At 43.1% G+C, this 13,822-nt stretch overlaps 1 protein-coding gene across 10 annotated transcripts in view; it reads left to right on the plus strand.

Moving 5' to 3' along the window:
* Nucleotides 1–13,822, plus strand: part of PTPRT (protein tyrosine phosphatase receptor type T) — a 1,205,819-nt gene that overhangs the window by 1,065,754 nt on the left and 126,243 nt on the right. For all 10 annotated transcript variants that reach the window (XM_077168216.1, XM_077168229.1, XM_077168210.1 and 7 more), the window contains one exon: nt 8,523–8,671. In XM_077168216.1, coding sequence (XP_077024331.1) covers nt 8,523–8,671 — 149 coding nt within the window. The remainder of the gene's footprint in view (nt 1–8,522; nt 8,672–13,822) is intronic.

Raw genomic sequence — 13,822 nt, forward strand, 5'->3', positions numbered from 1 at the left:
AAGAGACCCTGGTATATTAGATCCTGGATTAAAGAATATGTGGTTTGATGTCCGTTGGCAGTTTTGACAGGAACGGGGTAGAGTTGAAGATGGGATTAAGACTGGAAGAGACTGCTGGAGGAAGGAAGAGCTAAGTGGCATGCCTGTCCTAAGGGTGGGCAACAGTCCATAGACCCGTAGTTTCTAAAGTATAGTCCCCAGCATCTCCCGGCAACTAGTTAGAAATGCACAATTGCAGGCCCCACTCCACATATACTGGACCAGTAAGTCTGGGGGAATGGCCCAGCCATCTGGGTTTAACACGCCCTCGGAGTGGTTCCGATGCACACTCAAGTTTGAGACCCACTGCCAGGCCCATGGAAACAGGCCAATTTGCAGAATGGCAAGTAGGACCTCGTGAAAAAATATCTTCAAGTTGTCAGGGGTAACTCATGGGAAAGCACAGAGAGGGGACAGAGCAACAATGAAGGAATCGAGAGTGTCATTCATTCATTCATTCATTCATACAATTAGCATTTTTAAAGCTTTTACAACAGGGCGCCAAGTGCTATACTAGGTGCTAGAGGAAATACAAATGAGAGCTAACATGTATTATGTGTGTTTCACCACGGAAAGTGGTAAAAGCGGGCAGGCAGGTGACGAGGTACAACACAGACAGAAGTCTGTCCTATAATGGAGAGGTCACTGAAATCTTCCTGAAAGAAGTGTTTCATGGGGTAGACCTTGAAAAGTTTGTGATCATCTGTTAATAGCATTAATTCAACAGGTTCTTACTGGGTACCTGCCATATGCCATAAACAGGGCAAGGCCCTAGGGAGTCCCCAGTACACAAAGTCAGCGTGGCCCAAGTCAACTGTGCCTTGGGTTTACAGTCTAGGGGGGGGAATAGACATGCAGGCTGGCCAAGCAGCAAGTTGGAAGGTGTTCCAGATGGAGCTCGAAGATCTGGGTGGGGCTGGGGGTGAGAGGATGCAGGTGCAGCCTTGTGAGAGGGAATGATGTCTGGGAACCCTGTGCTGAGAGCTGAGTAGAGGGGAGCACATGGGTGTGGAATGGAGAAGTTTCATTGCCTGGGTTTGATGCTCAGCTCCACCTCCTAAAAGCCCAAGAGACTTGTGACAAATTTCTGCAACTTTCTCTGCCTCCCTCTTTCATCTGCAAAAGGGGACAGTCATGTCACTGACCTCGTAAGTTATTAGGAGAACTGAAGGAGTTAATACACTGTGTAAAAGCCTAGAATCCATGCCTCACGTGTAATAAGTGCAAATAAACATTTAATAAGCAAATGAAATAAATTTAGGACTTACTGTTTCGTGGTCACTCGAAAAGCACCAGTTCTTGCCATGGCTTTTAGATGCCGGCTCCATCCTATAGTGAAAAGGACATGTCCATGGCGACTGGGTGAGATTTTGGAAGACTGGCCCTGGTAAACAAGACTTCTAAATCCTGGTCTGCCACTTTCACTAAGAAAACAGATGATACGGGACTTTTTCCCAATTTAGACCAGCTGAAGAGCAGGTCCATCTGCATGAGTGGTTCTGGAACTTTAGCGTGCATTAGAATTGTCTGGAGGGCTTGTCAGTCACCTGGAGTTTCTGATTGCATGGGGGTGGGGGGCAGGGAAAATGCAGATTCGGTAGGTTCCCAGGAGAAGCCAATGCTGCTGGTCCCGGACCACATTTGGAACCACTGGACTTCATCAGTGGGCTCAAGTTGGGTGGCACACTATAATCACCTGAAGGGCTTCAAAAAACCCAAATGCCCAGGCTGCACCCCAGATCATTTAAACTAAAATCTCACCAGTAATCTTCAAATTACTTGGTTGATTTGTGAGGCCAAGGTTGGAAAGCAAGGTTCTGTAATATATTAAAGAATGTTTTAGAGAAAAGCCATCCTTCAGGGCATGTGCTTTAAAGAAGTCATATTTAATAAATAAGGACATTATTGATATTAGCAGGGCTATTTCTTGTATTTAAAAGACTGTAATACCAGGGAGCATTCATTATGGGCTTAATGTGGACCATGCATTCTGCAAAATGCTTTGCAAGCAACATAGCATTTAATCCTGTCCCCCACTTTACAAGGGGAGAACAACTGTTACCTGTGTTCTACAGACACGAGGAAACTGACTCACAGAGGGATGAGCAACTTGCAAGAGCCCACACAGCTAGAATGAGATGCAGCCATCGTTATCTGCCAGGCTGCTGGCAGCAAAGCCCATGCGTTAGCTGTCATGCCATCCTGCCTCCTGATGTCAGGGAAAGCGCTGTGTCCTCCTTTAAATCCTGCCCCTATCCTTACCCTCATTTATGTTTTGACTCTGGAGTAGTTCTGCCCAGCCTCCACCTCAATGACAGTATTTCAGAGTTGCTGGAGTTTGGACTGATGAGGTTTTGCATCATATACAGGGCTAGAAACACGGGTTCCATAAACTAGATTTGCATTTCCAATCTCACCCCCTGGAGAAAAGTAGAGGAATGTCCCAACACCTGAGCTTGCAGGCAGAAAGCAGGGCTATGGATCCGTGCTTTCACCGATATGCTGTGCGCTTTGGCTAAGTCCTGCCCCTGTCCTGTCCTCAGCTGCTTCTTCTACAAAATGGAAAGATGGTGCTTGAATCAGAGATCTGAACATGTCCATGCAAAACGATCCTCACTTCAGAGAGTGTGATGCCAGCTTTTAGGAGGAACGGGACCCAGCCGAGTGTGCCTCTACCCACCGCCTATGAACTGAGGTCTCTCTCTGACTCTGGGCTTCCAGTGGTTGTGGTCTCTCAGGAAAGTCTGCCCAGATGCCAATGGACAATGGGCCAGGGAAAGAGCCCAGGGGGAAGATTCTGATCTTGAGCAGTGTCTCCCTGGGAGAGCGGACAGAGCCCTTCACAGCCACAGAAAACCCCAAAAAGCCCCCCACCCCCACCCCACAACTGGCTGGAGCCTCCTTTCCCAATAGCCCAGAACAGATTCAAAGGCTTTGCAGAATCCAAACACTTATACCCCCCACCTCCTCTTTTCCAAGTGATTTCTCAATCTCTACTTGAACTCCTCCAATGATAGGGAGCTCATTACTTTCAAAAGCCTGTGCAGGGCAGAAGGGCCTCCTGCCATCTAACAACCCCCTGGTACTTATTGAATATTTGTCAAATAAACTATGTAGGTGCTCATTGAATATTTGTATTCAGTGAGTAGGTGGTTATTGAATATTTGTCAAATAAACTAATGAGCAAAGAGGGAGAAATTGCTAATTTGCCTGAGGAGATGGTAAAGACTTCTAAGAAAGTCGAGACCATTTGAGTTGGGCCTTAAAAGGTAAGGAGAAGGGGTGCGAGGGTGGCTCAGTGGTAGAATTCTCGCCTGCCATGCGGAAGCTGTGGATTTGATTCCCAGCCCGTGCATTTACCCACCTCCAACCAGAAAAAAAAAATCAACAAATGGTGCTGCAATAACAGGATAGTTACATGGAAAAAGAATGAAATGTGACCCCCACCATACAGCATACAAAAAACAAGGGAAAAAAAAAAAAAGGAAAGATTTCCAGGGAGTAAAAAAAAAAAAATAGGAAGGATAATTCAGGCATTCAGGCACCTGCAAAAGAGACTCAAGCACTACTGCTTTGCTAGAAATGTCTTCCTTGTATCAAGCCAAACTGAACCTAATTCTGCCTCCTAGGGCCACCCATAGCCAGCTGTCAGACATGTGAAGAAAGCAGTCCCGGGTTTTCCCTATCCCTGAGAAATGTCCCTGTTTCTTTCAGACATGTCTCTCAGCAAGATTTCAGAACCCTTCACAGAGCTTCATCCCTCTCCCCTCAGCCATTCCACCTGCCACTCTCCCTTAGAAAGAGTGGTGTTCAGAATAAATCACGGGGCGCACAGGCCATCGGGCACACCCCCTGTCACCCGCCCCTCACTCGTTAACAAGCAAAGGTCAGAGACACCTCAGAGCCATCTGTAAAGGAAAAAATGCCAAGAGCTGCTGCCACGTCACACTGTCCCTACATGTCAGAAACAGTAAACTTCAGGTTGCTCTGTCTTAAAGCATTCTTCAGTCCTGGAAATATCCCCGTGAAGGAATATGCAGACGTATGCATCCTCTCTTTTTACCAGCTTTTGGTACCCCCTGCTGGTGAAATTGGGTGACCTAATTGGAAAGAATCTCAAACAGGAGAAAATAATCCAAGCTCAGGAGGGTACTTGAGTCCTGAAGGCTCTGAGGAACTCGTGCTATTCTGTGATCAGCACGTGCTGTGACTATTTCATGAGTTGTTGTTGTTTTTTATTTTTATTTTTGCATTCTATATTTCTGGATGTGGCTTTGGCTCTGGGGAAAAAAAGATCTCTGACTTCTGTGAACTTTCCATTAATTCTGCAAACACTCCAAGAGTTCTGTGAAGGCTTTGGGAAGGGAATGCCAAGCTGTAGCCAAAAAAAAAAAAAATATTCCTACAAATATTCCAAGTGAAAAACTATGCAAGATTTCTTTTTCTTCCCTTGTGCTTATCTTCTTTGAAAGTGGTTATAATTTGCACTCAAAATAGGATGACAATCGTTTCTGCACTTCAAATTGTAGACTTTTAAGTCTCAATTTGTGTAACAAATTTATTGAGCATCTGCTCTGTGCCAGACACTCAGTAAGAAATTGGAGTGGGTGCAAGAAGTCAAAAGCCCTTCTCCAAATGGTCCTTGCCCTTGTCAGTGAGGAAGGCGGGTCACTGCAGCATCACTAGACCAGTGCTTAGGTGACCCGTCACCGAGGCCTCCCCTAATCTCCTGACAGGGACCAATGCAGCTCTCATCTTTCTCATAGCACCAGGTATTTCTCCTTCTTGGCAATTTACATACACACATGCACACGCACACACACACACACACACGTGAATCATGCCTGCCTTTGCCCTTAGTCCATGTGTTCCATGAGGCTTGAGGTCATTTTTTTTCACGCCATGGTCCTCTTACATCTTGCAGAGAATGTTCCACGTGGGTGCACGGTCAATATCTGTTCAATGGATGAGTCAAGCAAGAGACGAAAACTACAATTTCGCCTGGGGGAGGAAAGGAGAGGTGACATTTGAGTTGAGCCTTGCAGGAGGAAGTGGGGGTGTCCAGTGGCGAATGATGACACAAAGACGCAGAGAGTACCGAGAAGTGAGGTGTGGGGTGGGGGCGGGGGTGGGAGGTGCTGGTGTTTCCTAAAAGGAAGTGTGTGTAGGAGGGCAAGGCTGGGGATGAAGCCTGGGGCCGTATTTCCAAGGTTTTGTCTGCCCCCCTCACAGGTTTAGATTTTTCCTTTACTTATGGAAAAAAAAGGAGGGGAAGGAGGGTATAAATTAAACTCTGGCTATGGGAATGCATATCTATTTCCCTGAATTACTGAGAGGGTTTTCAGTATTTAAATTTTGAATTCTGATAGACTAGAGATAGTCCCCAAACTGTGCTTTTCTCTTTTATTTCCTTCAACATCATCTCCACTTCCACACTGTAGCTGTGTTTACCTATTGCCAAAACTCATATATATATATATATATATATATATATATATATATTTAAATTATTATATGTCATTATCATCACCATGAATAAGTCCTGTCAGCCATAGACTAAATACTAAGGATGTCATATATCTGATTTTTTTACAACTCAGTTAGTTTTTCCGTTTTTCAATATCTATAGGTTTTGGAGAGGCTTCCTGTTTCATTTTTTTTTTTACCCAGGCATTCAGAGCTACCCAAACATATCTGTAAAGTGCCATTTTTCATAGAAGTAGTGAAAGCTTTTTGCATTATTATTCCTTTGGAAAGCAATGATTTGTGCCCAAGACAATCCTCTCCATATTATTTTAGCCTGAAAGGAATGAGAGTGGTTGGGAGTTGTGCCCCTAAGGAAATATCAAAGCCTCTGATACATATTCATTTATAGTTTTAAAGTTAACTCTCTTATCGGATTTCCTTTTATTTCCTGCTGTGTAATGTGAGCAGGGCTTGGGTAGAGGCAAAGGATCTGCTGTATATCTTTTCAAATTTATGATTAAGAAGGTCACATATACATTTTTAAACACTTTCCTTTTTGATAATAAATGAAGAATAAAATTGCAAAATGTCAGCAGCAGCAGAAGTACTCATTTTTCTTGCGTTGATTCCCCTTGCCCCGTCTGATTGCCTGCTGATGGCGAGGAAGGCCCTGCTTGGTCATTTCTTGTTGCTTTTCTGTCCGCCTGCAGTAGTTTCAGTGGCTGAACAGTGTGCCTGTGGCCAAAGTGCTAGCACCAAAAGACGCATTCCTAGCCTGAGTGTCCTTCTCTCTCCAGGCCAGTAAAAACCAAAAAAATTTCCATTTTTGGCTAAGCTTAAAGAAGGTTTATGTCCAAATATGGAAAGTAAAGGCTCCTCTTTTCTTGAACTGGATTTATGGATCCAGATCAGTCCCCACCCTTCTCCACTCTGCTGTCCACCTCCTGAGGATGGTCCACGGAGACTCCATCAAGGAGATCTTTTGTCTCTGGCTACGAAGTGGGTTCACCCAATGCAATGCGGCTGCAGGAGATCAGGAGAAAGGAAGGTGAAGTCAGAATTTTTGCCTCTGGTTCTTCCCCTGTGAGATTGGCTAGGACTCTCTGTGCGCCCTAAGAGAAGGCCACCACTTCTGCCCATGAGACTTTCTCTCCAGAACACTCTCCCTGTGGGTTCTGGTAACGGCTTCCTCCACTTGTCCCTCAGGATCCACAGGTGGGAAATAGCAATTCTGTCAGTGAATTATACCCTGTTATACCTTGGATTCCCTTAAAACCTTGTCATCTTGTCAATGGTCCTTTTATAAATAAATTCTCCTCCAAGTATCCTTATTTGAGTGTACCATCTGTCATTCTTCTGTAGATACATAGATCATGAGACCCATGCTTTAAGGAGGATGCTATCAAACTCATCTTAGTCCTGAGGAGCTCCTCCAAAATATGTATGATGAGTCTGGTACCAGCCTTTTCTTGGATACCTTCTCTAACAGGGAGGTCATTGCCTCTTGGAACTGTCTATTCCAAGATCAGGTAAACTTCGGACATTTTGGAAAATGATTCCCTACATTGACTGAATTTGATCTTTCTGTGATAGTTACTCTTTCACGGTTGACAGAGGAGTAGCCAAGATTGAATTTGAAACCAAGTCCTTTGAGGAATGGGGGAAGAGACCTGAAGGGATTTACTCTCAAAGTAGTTAATGCATGGCCCATTTCTTTTCACATAATAGGAATATGATCATTGTATTTAGTTGAATAAATACTGAGAAAACATAGAGGAACTATATTGACTTTTTAGAACTATTTGAATATCTGTCATATGCAAAAAGCATTAGTCATATTTTCATTTCTCTGAGAACAGGTCTCAGAACAATCAGTTAAAATATAAGGGATGTATATCTCAAATCCATACAAAGAAGAACTTTCTAACCACTCAGCTTCCTAGACAAGTGCCAAGTCTCCAAAACTTGATACAACCCAGAAGGAGATGGGATTTCAGAGGTGGGACTGTTGGATACAGGAGCCAGACTTTGGAATGTAGGGGACCAGATGACAATGATATAAAACCAAGAATAGCAGTTGTCCTGTGTTGAATGCTTACTCTGTGCCAGGTACTGTGCTCTGTGTGTTTCATGCATTATCTCATTTAATCCCACACAACACTATGATGTCAGTGCTGTCAGCTTCCAGAGTATAGAGATGAATATTTTAGAATTTAAAACTGTTAAGGAAATGTCCCAAGGTCATGCAGCTGGCAGGAGATGAAGACAGAATATGAATTCATTTCTGACTGATGCCAAAGCCGATGGTTTTACCTTCCAGTGGTCAGTGTCAGAATCAAAGGTCCTACCTTGATGAGTCTATGTGCTTGTATGTGTTTCTTTATCTCCTCAAGTGATTCTCATTTACACCAATGTCTGAGAACCACTGCTATTTTCTATTATAAATACCTAGCTGGCTCTGTGGCTCTATTATCCAATTAGAAATAGCTATACATCAAATTCAGGTTCAGCCTTTCTCCTTTAGAGCTCAAGACAAACTAACCTTCACCCACTGCCAACCATCAGGTCTGGCTTCAATCTACCATTGTTTGATGGGTTCATTTACAAGGTCACTTGCTGAAAAAATCCAACCTCTGTTTTCAGTCTCACTCAGAACCATGGAAAAAGGAAACACCAATCTGGTCTCTTCTTCCCTTTTAAAGAAGAATAAGGGAAACATTGTGCAATCTCACTGATTTCCTGTATTAAGCTCAACTACAGACCACTCCCATAGTTGGGCGTGAGGCAGGTTGGGTCTCCTATTTCTGAATAAATAGAAACCATTCATGGTTTCAGGAAGACATACATTTATTCCACTTTGACATTAGAGGGCCCATCTTTACTCTGTTTCTAAGGAATCAGCCAGGTTTGGAAGGTGAGAATGAAGGGCCGGGAAGGAGAGCAATCTTATCTTCCCAACGCTTTACTGCAACTGACACCATCTGACTGTGATTTCTCCCCTTGCACATGTCCCAAAGGAAGCTGGCCAAGAAGCAGAAGGAGACGCAGAGTGGAGCCCAGAGAGAGATGGGACCTGTGGCCTCAGCTGATAAACCCACCACCAAGCTCAGCACCAGCCGCAATGACGAAGGCTTCTCCTCCAGTTCTCAGGATGTGAATGGATTCAGTAAGTTGAGTCAACCAAGGTGGGGGAGGCATCTATGGCCCAGCTGCCTCGAGCTTGGCCCTGTTTCCTCTTCCGTAGACCCTTTGTAAGGTCAGACACAGGGTCAGGATGCTTCCCTGGGATGATCCAGAATGAAGGCCCCTGGAAAAAACATGGGATAGGTCATCCTAACTGTCTGTGGACATAAATAGAGACAAGATAATAATAATAATAATAACAATGATGAAGGAGGACAAAGTGGAGGAGAAGGATGAGTAAAAGGGGAGAAATATGCAATAATGAATCAAGTGCCTTATAAGCTTCAAAACCGTTTCACATAAACTATATAAGGTAGGTGAGTCATGGATTATTACCATCTCCATTTTGAGTGCCTAGGAAGTAAATTCTCCAGATGTGGAACCTATGCTGATGAGTGACATATCCAGATCTGGAAATTATTCCTCCCGAATCTTGTCTAGTTTGAAGCCACAGCCAGTGTTCCAAATGGAGTTTAGTCAAGGGCACCTAAGTCCTCCTGCAGTGTTAATACAGAATCCCAAGCTGGGACCAATAGCTAGTATTTCAGAGTTAACCTTCATCTGAAGTTGAACCCAAAGACTGTTTTTATCTTTCAATCATGCCTCAAGTCAGTTGTTTTTCCTGGATTTAATTAAAAGGTCAGATTCTCCAACATCTTCTCCAGCTGTTGAGGGAATACAGGAAATCTCAAAGAATAGAGACACAAACTTCCTCTACGAACTATGAACATTGCAAGTGGTAAAAAAATCACATTGTGTACAAATCACTTTAGATCTGCTCACCTTAGGATGATGTGGGTCTATGAGGGGATGGAACAAGAAGGAAACTTATATTCACTGACCACCTTCTGTGTTGCAGGCACCATCTCTCATTTCATCCCCACAATCCTATTAGGTATTTGGTATCATCTTTCCCATGATACTTTGGTATCACTAAGGTCAGAGAATTTGGCTGACCTTCCTAGAGCCACATGGCTCATTCCTGATGGATCCAGGATCTGAGAGTAACTCAGGCCCATGACCCCTAATTTCCAGTGCACCAGCTCAGGTGGAGGGTTTGCCAAGTACAGTATCCGGATCTCACCCCTTACCCACTGATCAAAATCTCCTGCAGCATGAGAAGTGGGCAGGGACTCAGGAATGTGGATTTTGTAAAAGCCACTCAAGAGGTTCATATGGGCACCCTGGTTAAGAAAGTGGAACATTGAAGGAGGCAATAGCTGTTTTAAAATATTGATGTGCAGCCTTGGGGAAGAGAGATTAGCTTAAACCCAAAGAAAAGGTGAAAGAAGAGTAAAATGAATACCCATATACCCTTTACCTAGATTCACTGATTATTAACATTTTGCAAGATTTGCATTTTTGCAGGTACTCTCTCTCCCTTTCTTGCTCTGGCTCTCGCTATATATATATTACATTTTTTCAGAACCATTTAAAAGTCAATTGCAGATGTCATGACACTGTACCTCCAGAGACTTCAGCATGTATTTCCTCAGACCTAGGACAGCTATTCTACATAACCACAATACAGTTATCGTACCCAAGAAATGTAACCTTGTTTCAATAATATCTAATATTCGAAATTTCCTTGGTGGCCCCAAAATGTTCTTTATTGTTTGTTAGTTTTTAATCCAGGATCCAGTTAAGGCACTCGCATTGCATTTGGACAATGTCACTTAAACTTCGTTTGACTAGAACTGTCCTCCCACCTCTGTTTTGTCTTTCAGGATATTAACACTGTTCATCATGATTGCATTCAGGTTAAACATTTTGGCAATAATACTCCATAGATGATGTTGTTTGCTTCCTTTTGCATCCTATCAATAGACATATAATAACACTAGGTCCATTATTGGCGATGCTGTGAGTACTTCTCATGGTTGGGTGATGGCTTTTAAAGTCAAAGTCTGAAGGCACATACTTATTTTCATGAACAGATATTTGACTTTGTTTTTTCTCAGAAAGTAGAGCAAGTTTGCAGTCTTCCTACCCCGGAAACCAGTTCTTTTTGCATTCTCAACCCATGCAAATCATTGGGATTCATATACTCTGTAGGAACCAGGAAAAGGGGATATCGACATAGACCAGGAAAGGCAGAAAATGGACTGGCAAGGAGATTGGCTTGGTTTGTCCCTAAAGAAAGAAAGGAGTATCCAGAGGCCTCTCACCCTGGGCTTGCTGAGCCTCTGGCTGTACTATTTGTCACTGGCTCTGCTTCTTTTGGCCCAGCGGCAAGGAAGTTCATTTGCAAGTCTCTGGTAGGAAATGCTGGCCAAGAGGTACTCCGTTCATCCAAAACCTTTCCTGTACAGGCCAGCAAAGGCCTCTTCTGCACACCTTCTTCCATTTGTAAAACTGCCATGGGGAGCACTCTGAATGCCAAAAAATATACAGTCAGAAATGTGTGTCAATTGGTGTGACCTGGAAATTGTAGATAATTTGGTCTCAGGCTTTATGATCTCAAGAGAAAAGCTGGGTGTATTAGTTAGGGTTCTCTAGAGAAAAAGAATCAACAGGGAACACTTGCAAATATAAAATTTATAAAAGTGTCTCACGTAACCACAGAAATGCAGAGTCCAAAATCCACAGGGCAGGCTGTGAAGCCGACAACTCCGATGGAGGGTCTGGATGAACTCCACAGGAGGGGCTTGCCAACCGAAGCAAGAATGGAATCTGTCTCCTCTGAATCCTCCTTAAAAGGCTTCCCGTGATTAGATTAAGCATCACTCATTGCAGAAGACACTCCCCTTTGGCTGATTACAAATGGAATCAGCTGTGGATGCAGCTGACATGATCATGATCTAATTCTATGAACTGTCCTCATTGCAACAGACAGGCCAGCATTTGCCCAACCAGATAAACAGGTACCACAACTTGGCCAAGTTGACACATGAACCTGACCATGACACTGGGTAAACACCAGTTTCTTGGGTTTCAAAGAAAACCATCACCCCTTTCTTTTCCATGAGCCAATCTTAGACTCTGAAATGAAAATGCCATGACAGGTAGTTTGGCCAACCAGGGAGAAAGAGGAAGCATATTCAATAACATCTGACTAGGTGGTTTTTTCGTTTGTTTTGTTTTTTTAACTCTCCTCGCCCCTTTTCCTGTATGTGCTGGCTCCGGGCCTCGAACTCACATCTCCCACATTGCGGGTTGGAGATCAACCCATGTGCTACTTAACCGCTACACTACCATTGCTTCCTGACTAGGTGTTTTAAAGGCCAGAGACAGTCTTTCCAAATGATTGAGATGAGTGTATACTGTGTTGAGTATGTTTTTTTCACACATAAACACACAGACATATATGCACATGTGTATACACGTGGACATGTATGTGTGTTTATATATATTCATTTTAATGATACTGCTTTTGAAAAACCAGATTTCAAAATTTCAACTGATTTCCTTACTCAATTATAAAGAAATTATGCATTTGTTTGAATCAATGAATATATTAGCATTCTCTCTATATATCTGGTGTCCTCAGGCTACAGCTACATATATATACTCTGGAGATCCTTTTTGAATGCCCTAGACACATCAGATACCTTTTAAAATGCCCTGTGGAATCACTCTGATAGATTTGAGAGGGAAAAAAATGTAGGTAATGCGTACACTGCAGATACAGAAATTGCTTCTGAAATCACCCTGATGTATGTAAAATTGAATCTATTTTTGTGGCATTAGGGAAGTGACTGTCTGGCTTCTGCATCCGCATCTCTAGAAGGCACTGAGATTATGTGTAAATGTTGGGGAAGAATTGAGAGAGGTATGGCACAAGACTAGTTGTCACGTCAGAAAAGATTACAGAAGAATGCACCCTGAGCAATTATTTCATTATTGAACATGTGGGCCCTTGCTTAATTCAAATTCTGCTGCTCCCTGTATAGGATTTTTTTTCTCCTAGGATTTTCTATTCCAAGCAACTGCTAAGTTCTGCAACATCCATTCAAGCAAGCCTCCCAACATTGAATAGGGACAGTGACCTCTGGGACTGGAGGGTGATGGGGATTTGTCAGGCACAGGCTGCTGTGCTGGAGTGCTTTGGCATTCTTGTAATAGGGTTGCATGTCACACTTCAAGGACAAACAATATGTACTGTTTTCAGTTTGAAGAAATGTAAGCTTTTATTAAGTAATCTGAGTTTGGTCTTACTGCCCTATGTACTTACTTGATTGCTATTTTTCCCTGAGCTCTTTTGCTCACAGGATCATTTTCTGGGTCTTTCTCCTGGTATTTTCATTTTATTTACATGCTTAAATTGTCTTCATCTCTTTTATTTGTAGTGCCATCTTCTCCTTGTCATTTTCAGCCCAAGCCAAAATACTCCAAAACAAGTCCCTATTGAATTCCTATTGTAGAGGGGTTCAGTCATCTACCATTCCATAATGGCATCTGCCACTTGGCCACCAAGTGCCATCAGCTAACTCTGTCTTCATTTCTCTGCTATCATTCTATTGCATTGTTCCATGTCTGGTAGATGAATGCAATCCATCTGTGAAGTCATCAAACCCTGGGCCATCAGATTGTCTACTACATAAGGAAGCAGATAGGGTTGAGTCCTTGGAGGTGAGATTTAAGAACCATTTTCTCAGTATTTAGCACATGTCTGTCCCTGTACTGAGTCCTGGGGCAGAGTTTGGGGAGGGGAGTAGTTATAAAGATTGGGGCCTTGTCTCCTAGGTAATAAACATTGCTGCTTGTAAGTGTTTCATAGTTTGCAAAGTTCTTTCGCAAAATACTTGAATAATAGATCCTTATTCCTGTACCATAAAATAGGTGGTAGATTTCTTATTACCCACATTCTACAGATGAGAACACCAAGGCTTAGAGAAACTCCATGTTCCAAATCACCCTGGTATTTGCGGTCAGTTATGGTCTAACTACCTACTTCTGCAAAGAAATTGAGGGAATATCCAATAAGAGCCCCTACAACTAAGCAATAGTAAGAGAAATAAATATGATCAGGAAAGCATTTTTATGAAGACTCAAAAGGCAATACCAGCGGGCGGGCCGCGGTGGCTCAGCGGGCAAAGTGCTTGCCTGCTATGCCGGAGGACCTCGGTTCGATTCCCGGCCCCAGCCCATGTAACAAAAAACGGAAAAACAAAATACAATAAAACAAGAAAAT

This window comes from Tamandua tetradactyla, chromosome 1 (genome assembly GCF_023851605.1).
Source record: "Tamandua tetradactyla isolate mTamTet1 chromosome 1, mTamTet1.pri, whole genome shotgun sequence".
NCBI classification, from domain to species: domain Eukaryota; kingdom Metazoa; phylum Chordata; class Mammalia; order Pilosa; family Myrmecophagidae; genus Tamandua; species Tamandua tetradactyla.